Genomic DNA, 20,979 nt, shown 5'->3' with positions numbered 1-20,979 from the left:
GTTCTTGACCTTGAGGAGCTTACAACCTACAGGAGAAAAAGACCCACCCAATATTATTTTTTCAAGAGCTAACAATGAGCTCTTGTTGGAAATCGGGCAGTTTGCTAAGCACTTTCTAGGACTGTTTAGCTGCAACGCTCCTAATACCATAAAATAGGTGTCATTATTATGCTCATTTTACAGAGAGGGCAGTAACTTGCCCAACAGGTGAAGAGTATTGTAAGGCCTCATGACCAAGCCTATGTGTAGGGCCACAAAAGAAGTTGAGCTAACCTCCATTTGAGGATTTTAAGGAAGATTAGAAATGGGAGAAGGATTAAAACCCAAGTCTGTATAGACCACGCTTACCCAACATGTGGGCTACAGACTACATCAGAATTACTTAGGATGCTCGTCAAAAGCACAGATTTCCTGCATCTGACTAAGAGATCTGGGGGCAGGGGCTGGGAACCTACGTTTTAATCGAGCTCGCCTTCTCCGCCCCAAGATTCTTTCCTATGCATTAAATGAGGTTTGAGAGCCACAGTCCCCACCAATGGGTCCCCTTGTTCCGCTTTCCCCTGTCTTCCCTACCTTTAATCTGACTACGGATCAAGGTTGGAGACTGCGCTGCGTAATCTCGGACAAACCTCTCGGAGCCTCAGTTTCCCCATGCGTGAAATGGAAAGCCCGGCGGGCCTACGGCGCGGCTGCTAGAAAGCCATTCAAAGTAAGCGCCCAGAAAACGCGGCCCCAGCCTGACGAGTCCCGCCCCTCTCTGCCGGCCCGGACTGCCTACCCTCACAGATCTGCTCCCACAGGTTCTTGCCCAGCGGCTCCGCACCCTGTCCGGGCGAGACGGGTAGCTCGGGGGATACGGGGGACACGGTGGGCACTGGCGTCCGGGTAGCATCCGACGACTCTGTAGAGCCAGCCGGTTCCTCGCGAGGACCGGTGCGACTGCTCACCCGCCCCGGGGCCGCCATGGCCACGGTTTCCAAGGCAACCGCCCTCCCAGCAGGGCTGCGACCCGGAAGGACCCAGAATTCACGGGGGCGAGCCAGAGACTCGAGATTAACTTCCGGGTCGCGGCGGAGCTGGCTTTCACGTGGAGGCGGGGAAGATTGGCCTGAGGGTGAGTGCTGAGGGGCGGCCCAGGCGGGGAGGCGCGGGGTCTGGAGATTGGGCTTGGGGACTTGCGGGGCAAACTAAGGGAAAAGCGGGCGACTTGCACCCCAAATCCACACCACCAACCACCAGCGCTCGCTCCGGCCTGAGGCCGCCGCCTTCTGGAAGTTCTCCCGCCTTGGAGTGGGGCCAGGATTGCGGGTAATTCCTCCGCGCGTGTGTATGCGCGCGGAAGCTTTGGCGCTGCCGGAGCCTTAGAGGGTCCGTTTCTCCTCCCGGCTCCCTTGCTTCCCGCTAGTGAACCTGCCGTGGTGGTGGGGTGTCGGTTCCATCGTGCAGAGCACAGGCTCTGCGGGCTGGGTTCGGATCTTTTTTTGTCACTTGCTGGCTTTAGGACCTAGGACTGGTAAATTGAAGTCTCGAAGCCTCAGCAAGTCTGTGCGATGGGGCCTTCACACCGGTCCTCAGGAGGCTACCGGGAGATTTTAAAAGCGCTTTTGGAGAAAGTGCTGGTTTTTACTGGAGACACCGTAAGGAACATTCCTCTTCCCTTAGAGTGAATACATCTGGGCTCGCTGGGTTAAGGAGGAGCGTATTCAGTGCTAAAGAGGAGGGAAGCTTAAGGGGATTAAATTGACCACAGCCCCCCTTTGGCTTCTTTGTTCCAAACAGGTCTCTTGTCTATTCCCCCCACCTGAGGCGCTCTCCGCTCTCTTGACTCCACCCTCTCTAGGTTCGCACCTACTTCTCTTCCTTTGCAGGCCCCTCTTCCTCTGCCCTCCTGTTTCCCTAAGGTGTTGGCTTAGGTGTTGTATTTGAGGCTTAGTTATCATCCATACATTTCTAAGTTTTTCTTTTTTTTTTTTTTTTTTTTTTTTTTTTTTTAAATTTTTTTTTCAACGTTTATTTATTTTTGGGACAGAGAGAGACAGAGCATGAACGGGGGAGGGGCAGAGAGAGAGGGAGACACAGAATCGGAAACAGGCTCCAGGCTCTGAGCCATCAGCCCAGAGCCTGACGCGGGGCTCGAACTCAGGGACCGCGAGATCGTGACCTGGCTGAAGTCGGACGCTTAACCGACTGCGCCACCCAGGCGCCCCTAAGTTTTTCTTATCTATGTCAGCCCCATCACCCCTGAGCCTCAGACCCACATATCCACCTGTTCACTGGACAGTCTTCTTTTGGATATCTCAAGGCATCTATGCAAACCAGCCTGTCTCCTGCAGCCCCTAATCACCCTCCTTCAGTTCCTTTTTCTTAGGATTTAACACCACCGTCCTGTAGTTGCCCAAGCTGGAAACTTCTGTACTAGAAACTTTACTGACAACTGATGGGTCAGATTAGATTAACTCCATTGCCCTGACCTCACCACTAGCCTTGATGTTATCACTTGTGTCTTCATTATCACACATCTTTTCCTCCTACACCTTCTTGAGAGCAGGTGTTTTTTTTTTTTTTTTTAACAGTTTTTAAGTGTTTGTTTTTGTTTTTTGTTTTTTACTTCTGAGAGAGTGCGCACAAGCAGACGAGGACAGAGAGAGGGAGACAATCCTAAGCAGGCTCCAGACTCTGAGCTGTCCACACAGAGCCTGATGCAGGGCTTGAACCCACAAACTGTGAAATCATGACCTGAGCCAAAGTCAGATGCTTAACCGACTGAGCCACCCAGGCACCCCATAGCAGGTGTTTTATCTTGTTCATCTCTGTATCTCTGGCATTCATTTTTTTGGTATTTATTGAACACCTGCTGTGTGCCAGGTACAGAGCTAGGCTCTGGGAATAGAGCAGAAAACAGGATAGGAATGAATGACAGGGTTCCCTTGACTTTCCAGGTGCTCCTGGCATGAGTTACAAATGAATTTGAGTCATAGTTTGGTTCTGGCCTTGCTCCTTGAAGCTGCTAATGGTGAGTCAAGTCCAGTCTGCAGGGTTCTGAGCCTGGAGAGCTTCAGGATGTAGAGCCTTTTGAACTATGCCTCCCACTGTCCAAACCTGGGGGATATTTTGTTTCTGGATTCCCTGGGTGTCTCCATGTCATCTAGTTCAGGGAGCAATAGGAACTGGGGTGTGATGAGTAACAGAAGTAGCCTAGCTGGAAGCTAAAGTGTACTTGAGGGCCCTCGCACAGTTGCCTACGTGATATTTCCCCAAAAAAGCTGGACATTGTAGGTTGCTCTGTGTCATCGCCAATTGTTAAATATTGGTAATTTGAAAATTTAAAAACAGTGAAGCAGGCAAGGTGTGGCCCCCACACCTTCTCCCCCTGGCAGCCTTTGATCTGGTTCAGTCCCTGATGATGGATAGGGAAACTGAGGCCCGGATAAGCCAACACTATGTGGCAAGAGAGTGTCAGTCACCATTTGAACCCAGGTCTTGTCTGTCCTAGCTGGGGCTCCTTCCATATCTTGCTGCTGCTCATACTACTAGCCACATGGGAAGGTAATTAGGAGGGTAAGTCATCCAGTGTGCAGGTGGGGGAAGTTAATTTCCACACACAAAGGAAAAGCTACTTAGGTGAAGCAAGGTAAGGAGTTAATTGTGCCACAGTTACTGCCTCTGGTGGGAATTGGCAGGAAGAGTTCACCTCAGGATTTCTGTTCCCTTCAGAAATTGTCTGTCTGATTTGACTGCAGTTGTGTCCTCCCTGGCTGGCACAGGGTAGGCAGTAAATTTGTTGGAATGGGTGACTAGGCTCAGAGATCTGAGAAGGGGGGTTAGGAAAAGGAATCAACAGTGTACCACTTTGCATGGATCACTTCTCCCTTTGAGAAGGAAGTGTTATTTCCCCCCATTTTCTAGATGGGGAAATTAATGTTCAGGGAGGCTAGATGATTAGCTTAAGGTGAGGGAGCAGTTTCAATTTGAACTTGGGCCTGTCTGAATTTAAACTCCATTCTACTTCTTTGATCACATTTTTCCATCCCTTAACATTTCAGACTAGCCACTCAGAAACATGGCTTTTGGGGCACCTGGGTGGCTCAGTCAGTTGGGTGTCCGACTTCGGCTCTTGTCATGATCTCACGGTCCGTGGGTTCGGGCCCTGCATTGGGCTCTGTGCTGACAGCTCGGAGCCTGGAGCCTGCTTCGGATTCTGTGTCTCCCTCTCTCTGACCCGACCCCCCTTTCATGCTCTGTCTCAAAAATAAACATTAAAAAAAAAAGAAACGTGGCTTTTGGTACTACCTAACTGAATTGTACACGGGGATTTGGTAGGGGATAACGTGTACCATTTCTTTTTTCAGGAATGATCACTAAAACCCACAAAGGAGACTTGGGCCTTGGGCTCCCAGAGAAAAAGAAGAAGAAAAAGAAGGTGGTCAAAGAACTAGAGACTCAATACTCAGTTTTAAACAGTGACAATTACTTCACTGAGATCTGTCCTACAAAAGCCACATCCCCCTCAAAGAGTGTGGTCCTGGGACAGGCATCTGAGATGCCTCTAGTGAAGAAAAAGAAGAAAAAGAAGGGACATAGCACCCTCAGTGAGCAGCACTTAGAACCTGAGACCACATTACGTGCTGGACGGACAGAGAAGTTGCCGAGCCCCAGGAAGCAGGCTCTTGGTTCATCTGAGTTCCAAGGTGGGGAGAAGAAAAAGAAGAGGAAGTCCTTATGGCCTCCGGCCATGTCCCCTGGCTTGAGAGTGAAGACCTTCCCGGACCCCAGACAGGGCGAGGAGGTGATCAGCATCAGCAAGAAGCCCAAAAAACACAAGAAGGAGAAAAAGGCCCAGGAGGCTGCAGCCTTTTCAGCCAAGGACCCTTGGTTCTGTGAGTCTGGGGATTCTCTGTATGCTTGCTCGGTGGGGAAGGATGGAGAGGAGCAGACAGCCTCAGGGCGGAAACGGAAGCAGGAGAGCCCCAGGGAGCACAATGTGAAGATGAAGAAGAAAAAGAAAATCCACCAGAAGGGAGACACCTCCCTAGGGCATCTTGAGCTCTCCAAGTCCATTGAGGGCATCCCCAGGAAAGGAAGTAAGAAGCCAGTCAAAGTTGAGGCTCCAGAATACATCCCAATAGAACATAACCCCAAGTCCCCTGCAAAAAAGAAAATGAAGGCCAAGAAAAAGGCAGAAAAGCCAGGCATTGAGGAGCCAGCTCTGAGGAGGAATAAAAAGAAGAAGGAGAAAGAGAGCAGAGTAGCAGGAGAGCCTTGTAAAGAGGTAAGCTTTTCTTCAGAAGTAGACTCTGCTTGGGTGAATAAGGGTGGAAGTGGGGAATGTGTGTGTGCATTCGTACACAGGCACTCCCCTTTGTAGCTGCCAGAACCCTGATTGAACTGACTTCAGCCAGAAAAGGGTATTTGTTGAGATATGTAACTGGAAAGGTTAAAAGCTATTTAGTTTCAGGTATGGCTGGATCCAGGTACTCATGCACTATCCTCAGTAATAAAGGTATCCCTTGCTATTGAAACTCTACCCAACTTCTCACTATCTTCACTTAGGGTCTGAATAGATACAAATTTTTCAGATGAATCACTCTCTTTCTGAACTCTTGCCACTTGCTGTCCAAAACTCAGGAACCAAATAGTTTGAGATAACATGGTGTCCAAGCCTATCTAAGTTTATTTTCTGTGCTCTGTTTACATGATTTAGAGACCAAATAGGTTTGGATTGCAGGAGATGCCTGTGTGGCTTTCCCCAGCTCTGGGCTTTGTATTTTTTTCTTCTAGTGGGTTTTAGTCACAGGCAGGCACCTCCCACCTCCCACCCATAGCAAGACAGTCTCAGCAGTTCCAGGATTTCATCCTAGTAGTTAGCCTACCCCCAAAGGGAGAACTGTAGCCCCTCTGAAACGATTGCAAGAAAATTCTCAGGGCTGCTGTCACATGCCTCAGGTGATCACCCAAGCTGGAAGCCCTGATCTGAAGCTGGGGGGAGGAAACTAGGGTATTAGTCCCACTGAACCCCACTGTTTGAGGTCGGGGGGAAGACAATTCCTGGGAGGAAAACCCAATCCTAATTACCCGGAGGAAGACAATAGTTGATGGTCTGGCGAACACAACAGAGATACGTTGTCTCCATCCTGACAGGCTTCCTTGAGTGGGGGAGAGAAGGGAGGAGATGAGCCAGAGCACTTGGACTCCACAGGTCCACATCTGCCTCTATTTGTGTCAGGACCACACCTTCATTCCTGTTTTTGGAATAAGTGAGTGGATGTGCAGGGGGAAATGAGATGGTATGTGTCCTACTCCAAGCAGATGTCTGGCCTGTTGGGGTAGCCAAGGCTGATGTTGAACACTTACTGTGTGCCTGGCGGTAGGCTAATGCTCCCCCATGTATTAACCCGTTTAATCCTCACATCAGTCTGGTGAAATGGCTGCTGTCGTTATCCTCATTTAACAGACAAGGATACTAAGGGAGGAGTTAAATACCTTGATCAGGATCATCTACCTGTCAGGGTGGGCTTTCAGCCCAGTCTGGCTCTGGAACTGGAGGTTTCATCCTTTCTCAGAAGCTGCCCTGTAGCTTCCCATAGATGGTAGAGCCATTAGAGCCCAAGAAGTGACTGTCTTCTATTAAACAAGCCCTGAGTTCTCTTCCCAGTTCTGCACCGACCAGCTAGGTAAGCTCAGACCAGCCACTGCCGTGTGGTCCTCAAGTAAGAATGATGGCTAACGTGTATGTAGTTGTTACTGAAGGATGGCCCTGGCACTGGCGGGGGCTCCGTTAATACCAATTGAAGGATGAGCCCCCTGGAGCAAGGTCATCAGGAAGTGTCTGGGCACCCTCAGCTCAGCTTGATAGGGTTGAGGAGGGCAGGGGCGGCCTCCTTTTCAGGGCCTACAAAAGGCAGTTCTGGTTTCTGGATTTTTCCCAGTTTTGTCCTAGTCCATTAGACTTATTTCACTGGTCTCTTTCATTCAGAAGCTCTTGGGGCCAAGAGGAACCCTAGAGGCTGGGAGCCCAACCCCCATCAGAATCCCTTCTTTCCAGAGTTCGGTGAAAGGTGGTTGTTCCCCTCTGTTTAACATCTCCTGCCTTGGGGGCTCTGCTGCCTCGGACAGCCCTCTGAGTCAGGAAATGCACACATCTTCAGGGTCTGGATGGGTGATGTGAGTAAACAGAGCCTTCCAGGGATCATCACATGTGATGCTGGGTGCCGCGCAGAGCACATTTAAAGTCAGGCTGCGAAAAGATGGCAGTTGTCATGACCAAAGGATCAGGGAAAGTGGCCTGGGGTCTCACTTTTAGAGGGTCCCATGGGAGCTAAGGTCAGTGAGCAAGTTTGACACATGCAAACATGCCCAGGGCAGGCCCAGTGAGGACACCACATGGGAGCGGAGTTGTGTGAGGGCTGTTGGCTCTGGGTCATACAGAGGGAGCAACAGTGCAGAGGTCCTGGAAGGAGCAGAGACTGGGGTAGTAGAAGCTGGGAGTTTGGGAGGGGCCAAGGAATAGAGACCATAGAGGCCACAGGAGTCTAGATTTTTGTGTAAATAGGATAAGAGCTCCTGGAGAGTTTTGGGGAGTAGTGGGGTGATTTGATCTGATTTTTTAAATTTTTATTTTTTTAATTGAGATGTAATTGACATATAACATGGTGCAAGTTTAAGGTGTATATACGATATGATCCGGTTGAGTTTTTTTTTAAGATTTTATTTTATTTACCTTTTTCTTTTTTTAAGTTTATTTATTTATTTTGAGAGAGAGAGAGTGAGGACCCCAAGCAGGCTCTGCACTGACTTTGCGGAGCCTAACTTGGGGCTCCAACTCATGAACCACGAGATCAAGACCTGAGCTGAAATCAGGAATCAGATGTTCAACCAACTGAGCCACCAGGCCCTGAGATTTTGTTTTAAGTAATTTTTGTACCCAGTGTAAGGCTTGAACCTTCAACTGCGAGATCAAGAGTTGTAATGCTCTACTGACTGAGCCAGCCAGGTGCCCCTCCAGTTGAGTTTTTAAAATTTTTTTTTTTTTTTCAACGTTTATTTATTTTTCGGACAGAGAGAGACAGAGCATGAACGGGGGAGGGGCAGAGAGAGAGGGAGACACAGAATCGGAAACAGGCTCCAGGCTCTGAGCCATCAACCCAGAGCCTGACGCGGGGCTCGAACTCACGGACCGCGAGATCGTGACCTGGCTGAAGTCGGACGCTTAACCGACTGCGCCACCCAGGCGCCCCCAGTTGAGTTTTTAAAGCTCACCCTAGTTGTGCATAATGGAGCAGGGTTGGGGTGGAAGGGGGTGAGGAAGCAGGAGTTAGAGACTGTTGTGTTGTCCAGGTAGGAGGGAAGGCAATGACTAGGACTGGAGTGGGGGTGGGCACTGGAGGAGAGAACTGGATTTACGTTTGCTGGCAGGGTCCCCGCCCTGCCCACCCTCACCCCAATCAGGGCCCCAGGCTTACTTGTCCCCTGCCAGTCTGTCCCTCCACCCCCATCAGCAGGGCCCTTGGCCTCTCTCCTCTTGCTGGTGTGGTGCCATGGGAGATAAGATGATGTCTGTGGCAGGAAAGGTGTGCCAAGCCTTAGTCAGGAGACCTGTGTCAGTTCTGTCCCTGAGCTGTGGGGGTTACTTCATGATGGTCCTGTCACTTCTCTGAATCTTAGTTTCTTCATATGTTAGGTCAGTGCCGTTGTCTTGAGAGGAGAATCAGAAATGTGGAAGACAGGATGTCAGAAGTTCTGTTGGTGGCAGGGGTTGAGGTGGTGCTGCAGTCTTGGGACTTCTCTGGATTATCATGATCTCATCCTGCTGGGCTGCTGGGGCAGAGGCCATCGTATGCTTGACTCTTCCTCCCTTTGCCCTTTTGTGCAGGAGCCTGACACAGACTTAGAGGTGGTGTTGGAAAAGAAAGGCAACATGGATGAGGCGCACATAGACCAGGTACGGTCCAGGTCCTCATCCCCCTTCCAGATGTCTTGCCACCCACCAGGCACACATTTGTCTCCTCCTGGGCAACAAGATCCTGGTCCCAGAGGTGTCAAGGAACCCAAAAGCCACCAGCCAGCTCTGGAACACCTCAAGTGGCAGGGGACTTGTGACCCTTTCACTACCACAGCTTTGGCTGAGGGGCTATCTGATCATTGAGAATCTCAGGCTGAGTGTTTCCCTTATAATTGCTGCAGGAGAGACAGGAGTATGACTCCAGGAACTGCAGCCAGGGCAGGGAACATGCGCTCAGCCAGGCCCGTGCATTGCCACCTCCTGTCCTCAATTCAGGAGCACTTAGAGAAGTTATTCTGTTGTGGCTCAGCTTCTGCTTCTGGCGTGCCTGGATCTGTAGGTAGATGTATCCTATAAAGGAGCATGACTTTCTGGAATTGGGGTCTTTGTATGATGCTGGAGCAAATGAGGCCAGGCAGGACAGTGGTAACAGCAGAGGCTTGGCTTTGGACCATTACTAACATCCTTGGGCAGTCACTGACCTTACTGACCCTCTCGTGTAGGTGGCTGTGAAGACCAGACGCAGTCATGTTTGTGAGGCAATCAGCAGGGGCCTGTCTTATATCTGCTTAATAAGGGGCACCCGTTACCCTGACCACATCCTCACGCTTTGTCAGCAAGTAACTGCTGGAGAGAAGCAACAGGGTGTGATGCAGGGATGACTCCTGTCTCGTGGCCCTTCTACTCCAGGAGAGAAAGAAACCAGTGACTACTAGGAAGTGAGCTGAGTATGTGGGAGCCTAGAAGATGTCACAGAATTTCCAAACCTAATGCCTTTGGAGTGCTAAGGAACTCTCCTTCAGGGGCATCGGAAGTAGGACCATGCCGATCAGTAAGGGGATGCTGACAGAGCCCAGTCCAAGGCCTGGCACAAAGCACAAACCCCTTAGAAATGGGAGGTCCCCAGCCTTTTGCAGGTCATAGTCATGCGGCTCCCCAGGGTCAGGGCTAACTGTAATGAGGACTGAGAGGACAGAGGCGGCGGGGGCGGGGGGGGGGGCTGCCTCTCTGGGCTCTGGGCCCCTTCCCTCAGTTCCTTTCGCAGGTATCCTCCCCCGCTCAGGATGCAGCAAGCTGCTGGAACTCTGAGAGTCCTCATGCCCATGTACTTCTTATGGGCGATGCCCACCAGCAGCCCCTTTGCTGCTGACTTGTGCCTACTGTTTACAATTTTTAAGGAAACTTTTAACTGTTATGGGTCGCAGATTACCTCAACGTAAGTGAAGCTTTCTATTTTACCTCTGCCTTTTTTCCCTGTAAATGCTGAAAGTTCACTATGTTAAAACATTGCAACCTAAAAAAAAGTAACGTGACCTGAAATCCTATCACCTAAGAATGGTCACTGTTAACCCTTTGTTACTATATTTTTCTAGATTTTTCCTTTGTAACTGTGTAATTTTAAAGCACTGTGTAATCATGCTACGTTATGTAGACCATTCTCTTTATTTTTTTATTTTTTTTTTCAACTTTTATTTATTTTTGGGACAGAGAGAGACAGAGCACGAACGGGGGAGGGGCAGAGAGAGAGGGAGACACAGAATCGGAAACAGGCTCCAGGCTCTGAGCCATCAGCCCAGAGCCTGACGCGGGGCTCGAACTCACGGACTGCGAGATCGTGACCTGGCTGAAGTTGGACACTTAACCGACTGCACCACCCAGGCGCCCCCCATTCTCTTAATTTTTATCATTTAACTGGTGAATTGAATTTCATTTTGTCTTAGGCACATCTGTATCACTCTGCATCTGGAGCATGGCTCCGCTATAGGAATATGTTATCATTTTTTCTCTTATTTTTACAGTTGTCACTTTGTTTTATATAGTTTTCAACTTACATAAGTGGTCACTTTGTCTCACAGCCTGTGGCAGATTAGAAGGGAGGAGGAAAGGGCACAAATTGGGTCAAAGTTATACCTGAACCCTTATGAGGGAGAAGGAGACCCTGGATGCTTTTTTTTCCCTAATTGAAGTACAGCTGACATACAATATTATATTTCAGGTGTACAGCCTAGTGATTCAACAATTATATCCTTCAATCTATGCTCACCACAATAAGTGTAGCTACCATCTGTCACCTATACAAAGGTATTACAAGATTACTGACTGTATTCTCTATGCTGTACTGTACATCACTGTGACTTACTTACGCGTTTGTACTTCCTAATCTCCTTTATCTGTTTCGCCCAGCCTCCTATCCCCTCCATTCTGGCAACCACTAGTTGTCTGTTTTTATGAGTCGTTTGTTTTGTTTTGTTTTGTTTTCCAGATTGCACGTATAAGTGAAATTATATGGTATTTGTCTTTTCTGTCTCAATTATTTCACTTAGCATAATACCCTGTAGGTCCATCCACATTGTTGTAAACTGGCAAGATTTCATTCTTTTTCATTGTTAATACTCCATTGTGTGTGTGTGTGTGTGCGCGCGTGCGCACACACCACAACTTTTTCCATTCATTTATCAGTGAACACATAGGATGCATCCATATCTTGACAATTGTAAATAATGCTGGGATAAACATAGGGGTGCATATATCTTTTCAAATTAAGTGTTTTCCTTTTCTTTGGGTGAATACCCAGAAGTGGAATTACTGGCTTGTATCGTATTTCTATTTTTAATTTTTTGAGGAAATTCCATACTATTTTTTTATACTGGTTGCACCACTTTGCATTCCCACCAACAGTGCACAAGGGTTCCCTTTTCTCTGCATCCTCACCAACACTTGTTACCTCCAGTCTCTGATACTAGCCATTCTGACTGGCTTGACATGATACCTTGTTATGATTTTGATGTGCATTTTCCTGATGATGTTGAACATCTGTTCATGTTTTGGCCATTTGTATGTCTTTGTAAAAATGTCTATTCAGGTCCTCTGCCCATTTTCTAGTTGATTTTTAAGTTTATTTATTTTGAGAGAGAGAGCATGCCCGTGCAAGCAGGGAAGGGACAGAGAGAGAGAGAGAGAGAGAGGGAGAGGAAGAATCCCAAGCAGGTTCCCCATTATCGGCACACAGCCCAACTTGGAGCTTGATCTCATGAACTGCAGGATCAGGACCTGAGCTGAAACCAAGAATCAAACGCTTAACCAGCTGAGCCACCCAGGTGCCCCATGTATGAGTTCTTCATATATTTTGGATATAAAGCCCTTATCGAATATAGTATTTGCAGATACGTTGATCCTGGCAAATTAGTTGATCCTTGAACAACATGGGTTTGAATTGCACGAGTACATGAATACACAAATTTTTTCAATACAGTGCTGTAAATGTACTCTTTCCTTTGATTTTCTTAATTACATCTTTAGCTTTATTGTAAGATTATAGTATGTAATACATATAACATACAGAGTCTGTGTTAATCAGCTGTTTATATTACTGGTAAAACTTCCAGTCAACAGTAGGCTACTAACAGTTAAATTTTGGGAGAGTCAGAATTTATATGTGGATTTTCAATTGTGCAGGGGGCCAGCGCCCCAATCCCCACTTGTTCAAGGGTCAGCTGTATCTTCTCCCATTTAGTAGGTTGCTTTTTTGTTAGTTTGTTGTAGTTCTAATTGTTTTTATTGCCCTTGCCTAAGGATACAGATCCAGAAAAATATTACCAAGAATTTTTTGCCTTTGTTTTCTTTTAGGGGTCCTATGGTTTCAGGTTTTACATTTAAGTCTTTAATCCATTTTGAATTTATCTTTGTGTATGGTCTGAGAGAGTGGTCCAGTTCATTCTTCTGCATGTAGCTGTCCAGTTTTCCCAACACCATTTATTAAAGAGACTGTCTTTCCCACATTGTTAGATCCTTGGATGCTTTGTCATAGATTAATTGACCTATAAGTTATTTCAGGCTTCTTTTCCATTGATCTCTGGTTTTGTGCCAATACTATGCAATTTTGATTGCTGCTTTGTAGTATAGTTTGATATATGGGATTGTGCTACCTCCAGCTTTGTTTTTCTCTCTCTCAGGGTTACTTTGGCTATTCAGGATCTTTTGTGATTCCATATGAATTTTAGGATTGTTCATTCCAGTTCTGTGAAACATGCTATTGGTTTTTTGATAGGGATAGCATTGAATCTGTAGATTGCTTTGGATAATATGGACATTTTAACAATGTTAATTCTTCTAATCCATGAGCATGGTATATCCTTCCATTTATTTATGTCATCTTCAAGTTTCTGTCACCCATGTCTTAAAATTTTCAGAGTATAGCTCTTTCACCTCCTTAAATTTATTCCTAGGTGTTTTATTATTTTTGATGCAGTTGTAACTGGGAGTGTTTTCTTAATTTTTCTTTTCAGTAGTTCGTTTTTAGTGTATAGAAATGGAACAGATTCCTGTATATTGTTTTTATATCCTGCAGCTTTTACTGAATTCATTTATTAGTTGTAATAGTTTTTTGGTGGAGTCTTTAGGGTTTTCTTTTTTTTTTTTTTTTTAATTTTTTTTTTTTCCAACGTTTATTTATTTTTGGGACAGAGAGAAACAGAGCATGAATGGGGGAGGGGCAGAGAGAGAGGGAGACACAGAATGGGAAACAGGCTCCAGGCTCTGAGCCATCAGCGGGTTTTCTATATAGATTATCATGTCATCTGCAAGTAGTGGCAGTTTCATTTGTTCCATTCCAGTTTGGATCACTTTTGTTTCTTTTTCTTGTCTATGGTGCCCGAGACTTCAGTACTGTGTTGAATAAAAGTGATGAGAGTAGATATTCTTGTTTTGTTTCTAATCTTAGAGGAAAAACTTGAAGGTTTTCACCATTGAGTATGATGTTAACTATGTGGCCTTTATCATGTTGAGGTATGTTCCCTCTGTATCGACTTTATTGACATTTGTTACCATGAATTGATGTTGAATTTTATCAAATGCTTTTTCTGCATGTATTGAGATGAGTATGATTTTTATTCTTCATTTTGTTAATGTGGTATATCAAGGATGGATATTAAACCATCCTTGCATCCCTGAGATAAATCCTGCTTGATCATGGTGAATGATTCTCTTAATGTATTGTTGAATTCAGTTTGCTGACATTTTGTTGAGGACTTTTGATCTATGTTTGTCAGGGATATTGGTCCTGGAAGCTTTTATATCAAACAGCAGGGTCATTAGTATGCTGATGGTGGCCTTGAGCCATGCTAGCAGCATTGCATAAGATGTACCTGCTGTGTACCAGGCACTCTATTAGGTTCTTAACATTCTGCACCCAACAATTTAATGTTGGGCAGGAAGGTTCTCCGACACCAGCAATTCTTGGACACCAGCTGGGTGTCCTACAATTCAACTCCAATCTGACACAATATATATGGAGATAGTGTCACATCCCACAGGTTAAGGACTCAGTCTCACCAGGCTACTACCACCACCCCTTGGCAGCCTGCTATAGATGGGAGGTTCTGATGACCCCCTCCTTGGGTTCTATTAATTTGCTAGAGCAGTTCACAGAACTCCGAATCATTTCACTTACTAGACTGTTGGTTTATAATAAAAGGATACAAATCAAGAATAGCCAGATGGTAGTGATACATATGGCAAGGTATAGGGAAATGGCACTAAAATTTCATGCCCTCTCCAAGTATACCACTCTTTACAAATCTCCATGTTTTCCACCAACCCAGAAGCTCTCTGAACATCCTGCTCTTTTGGGAGGTTTATGGAGGCTTCATTACATAGGTGCAATTGATTAAATCATTGACCATTTGCTAATTGATTCAGCTTCCAGGCCCTCTTCCCTCCCTGGAGTTTGGAGGGGGGACTGCAAGTTCCAACCCCCTATGGTCATGGGGTTGGTTCACCTGACAACCACCCCCCATCCTCAGGTGCTTTTCTTCGTTCTCCTCACTTACATAGCATAAGACACCTTGATTGCTCTCCTCACTTTGGAAATACCAAGGGGTTTAGGAGTTCTCTGCAGAAACTAGGATGACAACCAAATATATATTTATTATACATCATAGCACAATTCTGTTTCTGCCATTTATCCTCCAAGGTAGCTGATATTTCTATTTGCAGATGAATGAATCTAAGTACAAAAAGGTTAAATGACTTATCTAAGTGCTAAGTTTCATACTAGCCTTTGCCTCACTCCAGTGTTCTTTTTAGAAAATAATGCTATCCCGAAAGTTAACTACTGTATCTTCTGTATAGGAAGGCAGGGCTTCAGGCAGTGTGCTTTGGGGAAGTTTCCACCCACTATGGCTGTTACAGACAAAAATGTTCTGCTGAAGGTGGATAAGGCTCAGTTTATAGGAAAGTTCATTCTTAAAAAATGGCAAAAAAAAGAATAAATGAGGCTGCCCATTTTAGGCCAAGGGATTGCAGCCTTGGGATGCTTAGAAGATTGTTCCCGACAAATGCCTGCCCCAATTTGCAGCAGAGGAAAGCTCCTCTCCCTCTTGCTACCGTCCTGTCCTCCTGCCCTATCTCTGTGCTCTGTTTTAGGCTCAAAGGAAAACTTCTGTGTCCCATTTCCCTCTTTTCTTTGCTCTCCCTTGCTCAGGTGAGGCGAAAGGCCTTGCAAGAAGAGATTGATCGTGAGTCGGGCAAAACGGAAGCTTCTGAACCAAGGAAGTGGACAGTAAGTTCAGTGCTTTGGCTCTGCTGGGTGACATACCCCGGCATCCTGACTCCTCCTTCCTCGCCTTGTGGCATGAGCAGCAAAGTGATGGGAGACAAGACCATGAGAGTCCAGGCCCCAGAGGCTGTCCCAGTCTGCCGTTGGGCTCTCTTGACTGCAGAGCTTGTCTTGAGCTAACTTTCCTCCTTCTGAAGGGGTGCTTGCCTACCTCCTAGAGAGCTGGCCAAGCCAGAGAAGCATCCTTAACCTTTGTCTCCAGCTCTGGATGGATGGGATGTCCCATACATTGGTCTCTGAGGGCACATGATAAGCGCTTTCCAGCAGTGGATAGTGACCTCAGAAGGCTTCTTGGACCAGGGTAGGTGGCAGAGGCAAGAGCTACGTGGTGGCAGGCCTCTCTCAGGACTGCCTTCAAGGTCCAGTTGGAATGGGAGAGTCCAAACCAGGCCTGAGGAGATGGGACAGGAGGGAGTACTGCGTGAGGACACGAAGTCAGGCTGAAGCAGGGTGAGAGGGGCTGTGGGCAGGCCTACACCAGGCCAACCTTGACAGCTGTGGCCGGAAGCTTGTACGGAGACTCTAGGTGCAGTGAGAGCTCCTGGAGGGCATGTGTGTAGGGGAAGTGGGGAGCTGGTTAGGAGGCTCAGCCTGCAGGCCTGAGGACTGGGATGGTGGCAGAGGACAGAGAGAAGAGACAGCTTCACAATCCAACAAGACTTGCTAATAGTTAATTGGATTGGGGAGAGGGAAAGAAGGATCTAGATGACAAGGAAGGCTTGCTTTCCTGACCTATCTTAAGCCTTCACAGTTTAACACAGGACAGAACAATTAATTTGGATCAAAAGACCTGAGTTCAATTTCTGGCTCTGCCACTTTCTCGTTGTGAGACTCTAGGGAAGCAGCTTCTCCTTTTGGAGCCTCGGTTTCCACATCTGTAAAATGGGACTTGTACTCTTGCCCAGTGGGATATGGAGAGGGCCTTTGTTATGTGTCTTCCCTCTGGGTGTCTCTTCTCTTTCCATCCTCTTGAGCTGAGCAGAGCTGATAGAACATCCTTATTGAGTTGAGGAAGGCAAGAAACAGGGCAGCTAGTGGCCCCAGAGGCTGTACCTAGAAGGACCTGATGGGGATCTTAGGGCACAGGGGCTGGCATCTGCTGGGGACACTTTAGGTGGCATTGCCTCCCAGGACCTGGGGACACTTGACAGGTGAGGCCTGTGGTGAGGATTCCAGACTGGCTGTGGGCCCCTGTGGGAGGGCCTCTTTGAGTGGGTCAGCAGCCCTTGGAAGAGCTAGTTTCCTCAGACCCAGTGCAGGGCTGTCAGAGGTGGTTTCTCATTCTAGAAATTGTAGGCCTGGGAAGCTGTTAATTATGCCTCCATCTGGGCCGCTGTGAAACTGGAAGAATTTGTCACTGATTCACTCAGGGCAAGTGTAACAACGATTGGTTTTTAGTATTCTCCCAAAACTGATCTAGAAATAAGTGCTAGGCTGGCATTTGTCTTGCAAGTGGAAAGTTCCCAGGCAGCATGGAGGTCAGCAGTCAGGGTGGGGTGGGAAGAATGACCAGTTTTTGAGAACTTAAAGTATGCCAAGCATTGTGCTCTGGGTTGCTGGTGTAAAAACCTGATTTGATCATTAGTTAAAGCCCTGTGAGAGGTGTATTACACTTCTGTATTGTAGATGAGGACATTGAGGCCCAGAGAGGTTAGGTGATTTGAACAGAGTCAGCCAGGGCGGGCTTGATCCCTGGGTCTCTGTGACTTCAAAGTCATAATTTTCTTGAGCTGGGTTTCTTGCTATCTCACAGGTGTGAGAAGGAAAGGGGTCTTTTTTTCTGCAGCCGCTCTTAGGAGCTGTCTTGCATTTTCTTGAACATGGGTGACTCATGTATAGGTGGTAGAGTACTCTGGACATGAATTGGGACCCCCTTAGTCCTGGACTAGCTCAGCCTCTGGCTTGGCTGTGTGACCCTTTACCCCCCTGGGCCTCCACCCCCCACTATAAAGCGCAGTGCTCGTGGGAAGCAATGTGCGTTTCAGATTCCCACTTGCTCTCCTCTTCCCTTCAACTGACAGCAACCTGAGGGCAGAGTGGCCAGCTGGGAGGTAAAGTGGTTGGAGGTGAGGTGAGGTGTGCCATACTCTTTGCCATGAGTTAGGGGAGGAATGAAGCAAACAGGCAGCTCCGTGTTTAAAGGTGGGCCCTGGTGTCGGCCAGACCCGAGATGGAATTCTGGCAGGGTCATTGATTAGGCTTGTGCCCCCAGTTAGGCTGCATACCTTCATTTCCTTACCAGTAAAATGAAAATAAATACAGTATTCCTTACACAGCTCTTGTTAGAATGAAAAATATAGTCTGTTGATGTGCTTGTGAGCACTGTGCCACAGTGAGCTTTTAATTAGCTGGATCCTCCTTGTTGAGGCTGGGCTTGGGGAAAGGATGGGGCTTTGGAAACCAGGAAAATGACCACCTTTTTCTTTTAACACAGGGAACTCAGTTTGGCCAGTGGGATACTGCTGGTTTTGAAAACGAGGAACAGAAACTGAAATTTCTCAAACTTATGGGTGGCTTTAAAAATGTGTCACCTTCATTCAGCCGCCCCCCTAACATGACCGGAAGGCCCAACATGGCTCTCAACAAGAAGGCGGCCGACACTCTGCGGCAGAACCTCCAGCAGGACTACGACCGGGCCATGAGCTGGAAGTACAGCCGTGGCGCTGGCCTTGGCTTCTCCACCACCCCAGACAAAATCTTTTATATTGACAGAAATGCTTCCAAGTCCATCAAATTTGAAGATTAAACTCTACTGTCTTGTCCTTCAAAACAGCCAGAATTGCTTTTATTATTCAGTTGTGCAAATGAAAGCCATTTTACAGATGTCTCGAGTCAAACCTCTGCAGAGATTAAGGAAAACTTTGCCCATGTGCTTGAATGAACTGAGGTCAGGGAAGCTCCTGTTTCAGAAGTCAAGAGAACATGTGAGTGGCTCACACTTACTATTTTCTGTATTAAGCATTCCATCCCTGATTGAAGACATCAGCATATATAAATGATAGCTAAATGTCTTGAGTGCTTAGTATGTACCACGTACATACTAATGTGTCGCCCCTGCATTAATGTATTTAATCTTAATAATTATGAAATAGGTGCTATTATCCCCATCTTATAGATGAGGAAACTGAGGTTCAGGGATGAAGTAATAAAATTGCCCAGGTTCACCCAACCAGTCAGTGCCAAGTGTTGTACTTTTGTGCCCCAAGTCCTCTGTCACTATTCACTACTCTGAATGTCCCCCTCTAAGGAACTTTACCAGGAATACTCACTGGAGATTGAAATCTCTTTTGATTGAAGAAACAGAAGTTTTATTAGATGTCTAAATCCCAAACAGGAAGTAGAATTAATGATAAACAGGGAAGAGCAAACTCATTTTCTTTTCCCATCTTGGAGGAGCTACTGGCAAAGGGGGGTCTGAATTGTCACCAAGCAGATGTGACTGAGCTTCCTTTGCTGTTAGGAAATGTGTTTCTAAACCAGTTTTGCCTTTTCTGACTTCCTGCTTTCCATCCTCAGTGCTGAGCTTGGATTTAGTCTTGATGCTCTTAATTAAATTCTGAAAAAGGCATTTTTAGAGAGACTATTAGTCTTCGTGAACCAATGACAAATTCCTAGGGATCTGTTTATTATATTCTTTGCTACCATGAGGAACAGAATCCTAGGTGACTTATGTGGCAGAGGTGTCAGGTTGTGTGGAGGATGACACAGGAAGTTGCCTCCTCATGATCACATTTCCATGCCTAGACTCTATAGGCAGCCCCACAGAGCTCCAGGTACAATGACCTGAACGATACGACCACCTTCTTTCCATTCACCTAGCATTTTGCATCCCAACATACAGTTTATGAGTGGGACATTTTCACATCATTTGACACCTATAGTCATCCCAGCTCAGCAGCCCAACTAAACAGCCAGGATATTTAGTCTCTCACTTGGCAGGAAGTCCTTATGTAGAGAATTGATGCATCAGCTCAACAAAGAAACTCTTCTCCTCTCTGCTCCATCCATCCTGTTGGTTTCATCAAGCTGGTGGAAGAAGGGCTGGACCAATTTTAAGTTGGATATCAAGACAGTAGAACATTCCAGAGGAAGAAGAAAAACCTTATGACTCAAGGAAACTTCCAGAAGACCTTTCATCATAACGCATTGCCCAGCAGTGGGTCATATGCCCATTTCTGAGCCAGCCCCTGGCATGTGGACGAAGATGCACTCCAGGCAGGTCAGAAAGGAAGAGTGAAGAGCAGATGCTGGTGAGACAAACGTGGGGTCGACTACTGTCCTACTGGGTGGGTAGAGGTGAGACAGGCCTGCCCTGACTAATAAACACTGGCTAGGTCGAGAGTCCTACAGTTCTATGCTAGTAATGTCTCAGGTGGGCACATCAGCCAGAAGGTGAATTGGGCCTTTGATGGATTCAACTTTGAGATACATAATGGAAGAGGCCATCTAATTGCCTAGAAGGTAATGTTCTGCAATTGAGTTAGCTCCTTCAGAGAATCTTGTCCTTTCACAGGGGAATAAACTCTCCTGGCCTTGATCAACACTACAGGAATTTACTCCCTATACTGTCTGCTTTAATTGTTTTTACCTTGCTGAGAGATCACACTACAGTTAGGGCCTGCCTTGGCTTATCAGGGAAGATTGTGCTCAGCCATCTCTTGGGTGATTCTGGAGACTGGCTGATTGATTGATTGATTGTCCACTGTCTTGTCCTCATAGTGATAGTTCTCATTAGGATGTGATGGTCAGACCTTTCTCCTCCTGCCATTTAGTATTAATAATCTGTGTGTAATAGGATTTGACTTTCAAACTCAGTGTATCCCCATTGGCTGAAGAGATCTGCTGGCTGAGGGGAAGGTTTAGTATAGTCTGTTCCTAAAGCAGGGTCTAGCCAGAGAAGGTTGAACAGCCAAGATAGCAAGATGGGCAGTGTCCTCAGAATGGACTTAATCTTACCTCTGCTGCTCTTACCGGTGCAGATCATTGTCAAGTTAGCAGGTCTCTGTCCTGCAGCAGTCTGCAGTCCCAGGAGGATTTACTTTCTGAGTGTCCTGGGTTAACTGGGCTTCTCTCCTTTGTAAATTAAGCAACATCGGCTTGTGCCACTCTGCCCCTTTTCCCTATGTCCGGTACCCTCAGTCTGTCTGCAAGGGTTTTTGTGTTTTTTTTTGTTTTTGTGTTTGGTTTGGTGTGATTTCCCTTGTTCATGATGTCTCCACTGAAACAAGACGGTTTGGGGATTTTTATTCAGAACCAGGGCAGGAGAGATTGGACATATATAGCACAGCCAAGGTCTTGGTTGAATATTTAATAGCCCTGTTCTCAAACTTGTTGGCTGTTTGTCCCTCAGGGATTTCTCAACTGA

General features: G+C 46.8%; 2 protein-coding genes across 8 annotated transcripts in view; one reads left to right on the top strand and one right to left on the bottom strand.

The window, feature by feature from the left end:
• IQCK (IQ motif containing K) overlaps positions 1-991 on the bottom strand; it is a 129,294-nt gene extending 128,303 nt beyond the window's left edge. For 2 of the 4 annotated variants that reach the window (XM_030301016.1, XM_030301018.1), the window contains exon 1: positions 779-991. In XM_030301016.1, the coding sequence (XP_030156876.1) occupies positions 779-965 (187 nt within the window). In that variant the 5' untranslated portion in view covers positions 966-991. The remainder of the gene's footprint in view (positions 1-778) is intronic. The other 2 variants (XM_030301017.1, XM_030301019.1) reach the window with 1 other exon arrangement.
• A 72-nt stretch (positions 992-1,063) lies between these two features.
• Positions 1,064-19,448, top strand: KNOP1 (lysine rich nucleolar protein 1). 4 transcript variants are annotated; one of them, XM_030301041.1, is made up of 5 exons: positions 1,064-1,114; positions 4,350-5,269; positions 8,870-8,938; positions 15,480-15,557; positions 18,049-19,448. In XM_030301041.1, the coding sequence occupies exons 2-5, from the start codon at positions 4,352-4,354 to the stop codon at positions 18,358-18,360; spliced, it is 1,377 nt and encodes a 458-aa protein (XP_030156901.1). In that variant the 5' UTR covers positions 1,064-1,114; positions 4,350-4,351; the 3' UTR covers positions 18,361-19,448. The 4 variants fall into 4 exon arrangements, with proteins under 4 accessions (XP_030156901.1, XP_030156903.1, XP_030156902.1 ...); XM_030301040.1 differs by lacking the exon at positions 1,064-1,114 and adding an exon at positions 2,962-3,013; XM_030301042.1 differs by lacking the exons at positions 1,064-1,114; positions 8,870-8,938 and adding an exon at positions 2,959-3,013.
• The last annotated feature ends 1,531 nt before the right edge of the window (positions 19,449-20,979 follow it).

This window comes from Lynx canadensis, chromosome E3, assembly GCF_007474595.2.
Source record: "Lynx canadensis isolate LIC74 chromosome E3, mLynCan4.pri.v2, whole genome shotgun sequence".
NCBI classification, from domain to species: domain Eukaryota; kingdom Metazoa; phylum Chordata; class Mammalia; order Carnivora; family Felidae; genus Lynx; species Lynx canadensis.
Note: the sequence above shows the minus strand (reverse complement) of the source record. Positions and strands in the feature narration are given on the sequence as shown.

Excerpts from the sequence above, each read along its gene's own strand:
- KNOP1 (XM_030301040.1), top strand. The coding sequence starts at position 2,962 with ATGAATTTGAGTCATAGTTTGGTTCTGGCCTTGCTCCTTGAAGCTGCT. Across the intron at positions 3,014-4,349 it reads GCTCCTTGAAGCTGCTAATG|GAATGATCACTAAAACCCAC; the intron begins GTGAGTCAAGTC and ends TTCTTTTTTCAG. Across the intron at positions 5,270-8,869 it reads CAGGAGAGCCTTGTAAAGAG|GAGCCTGACACAGACTTAGA; the intron begins GTAAGCTTTTCT and ends CCTTTTGTGCAG.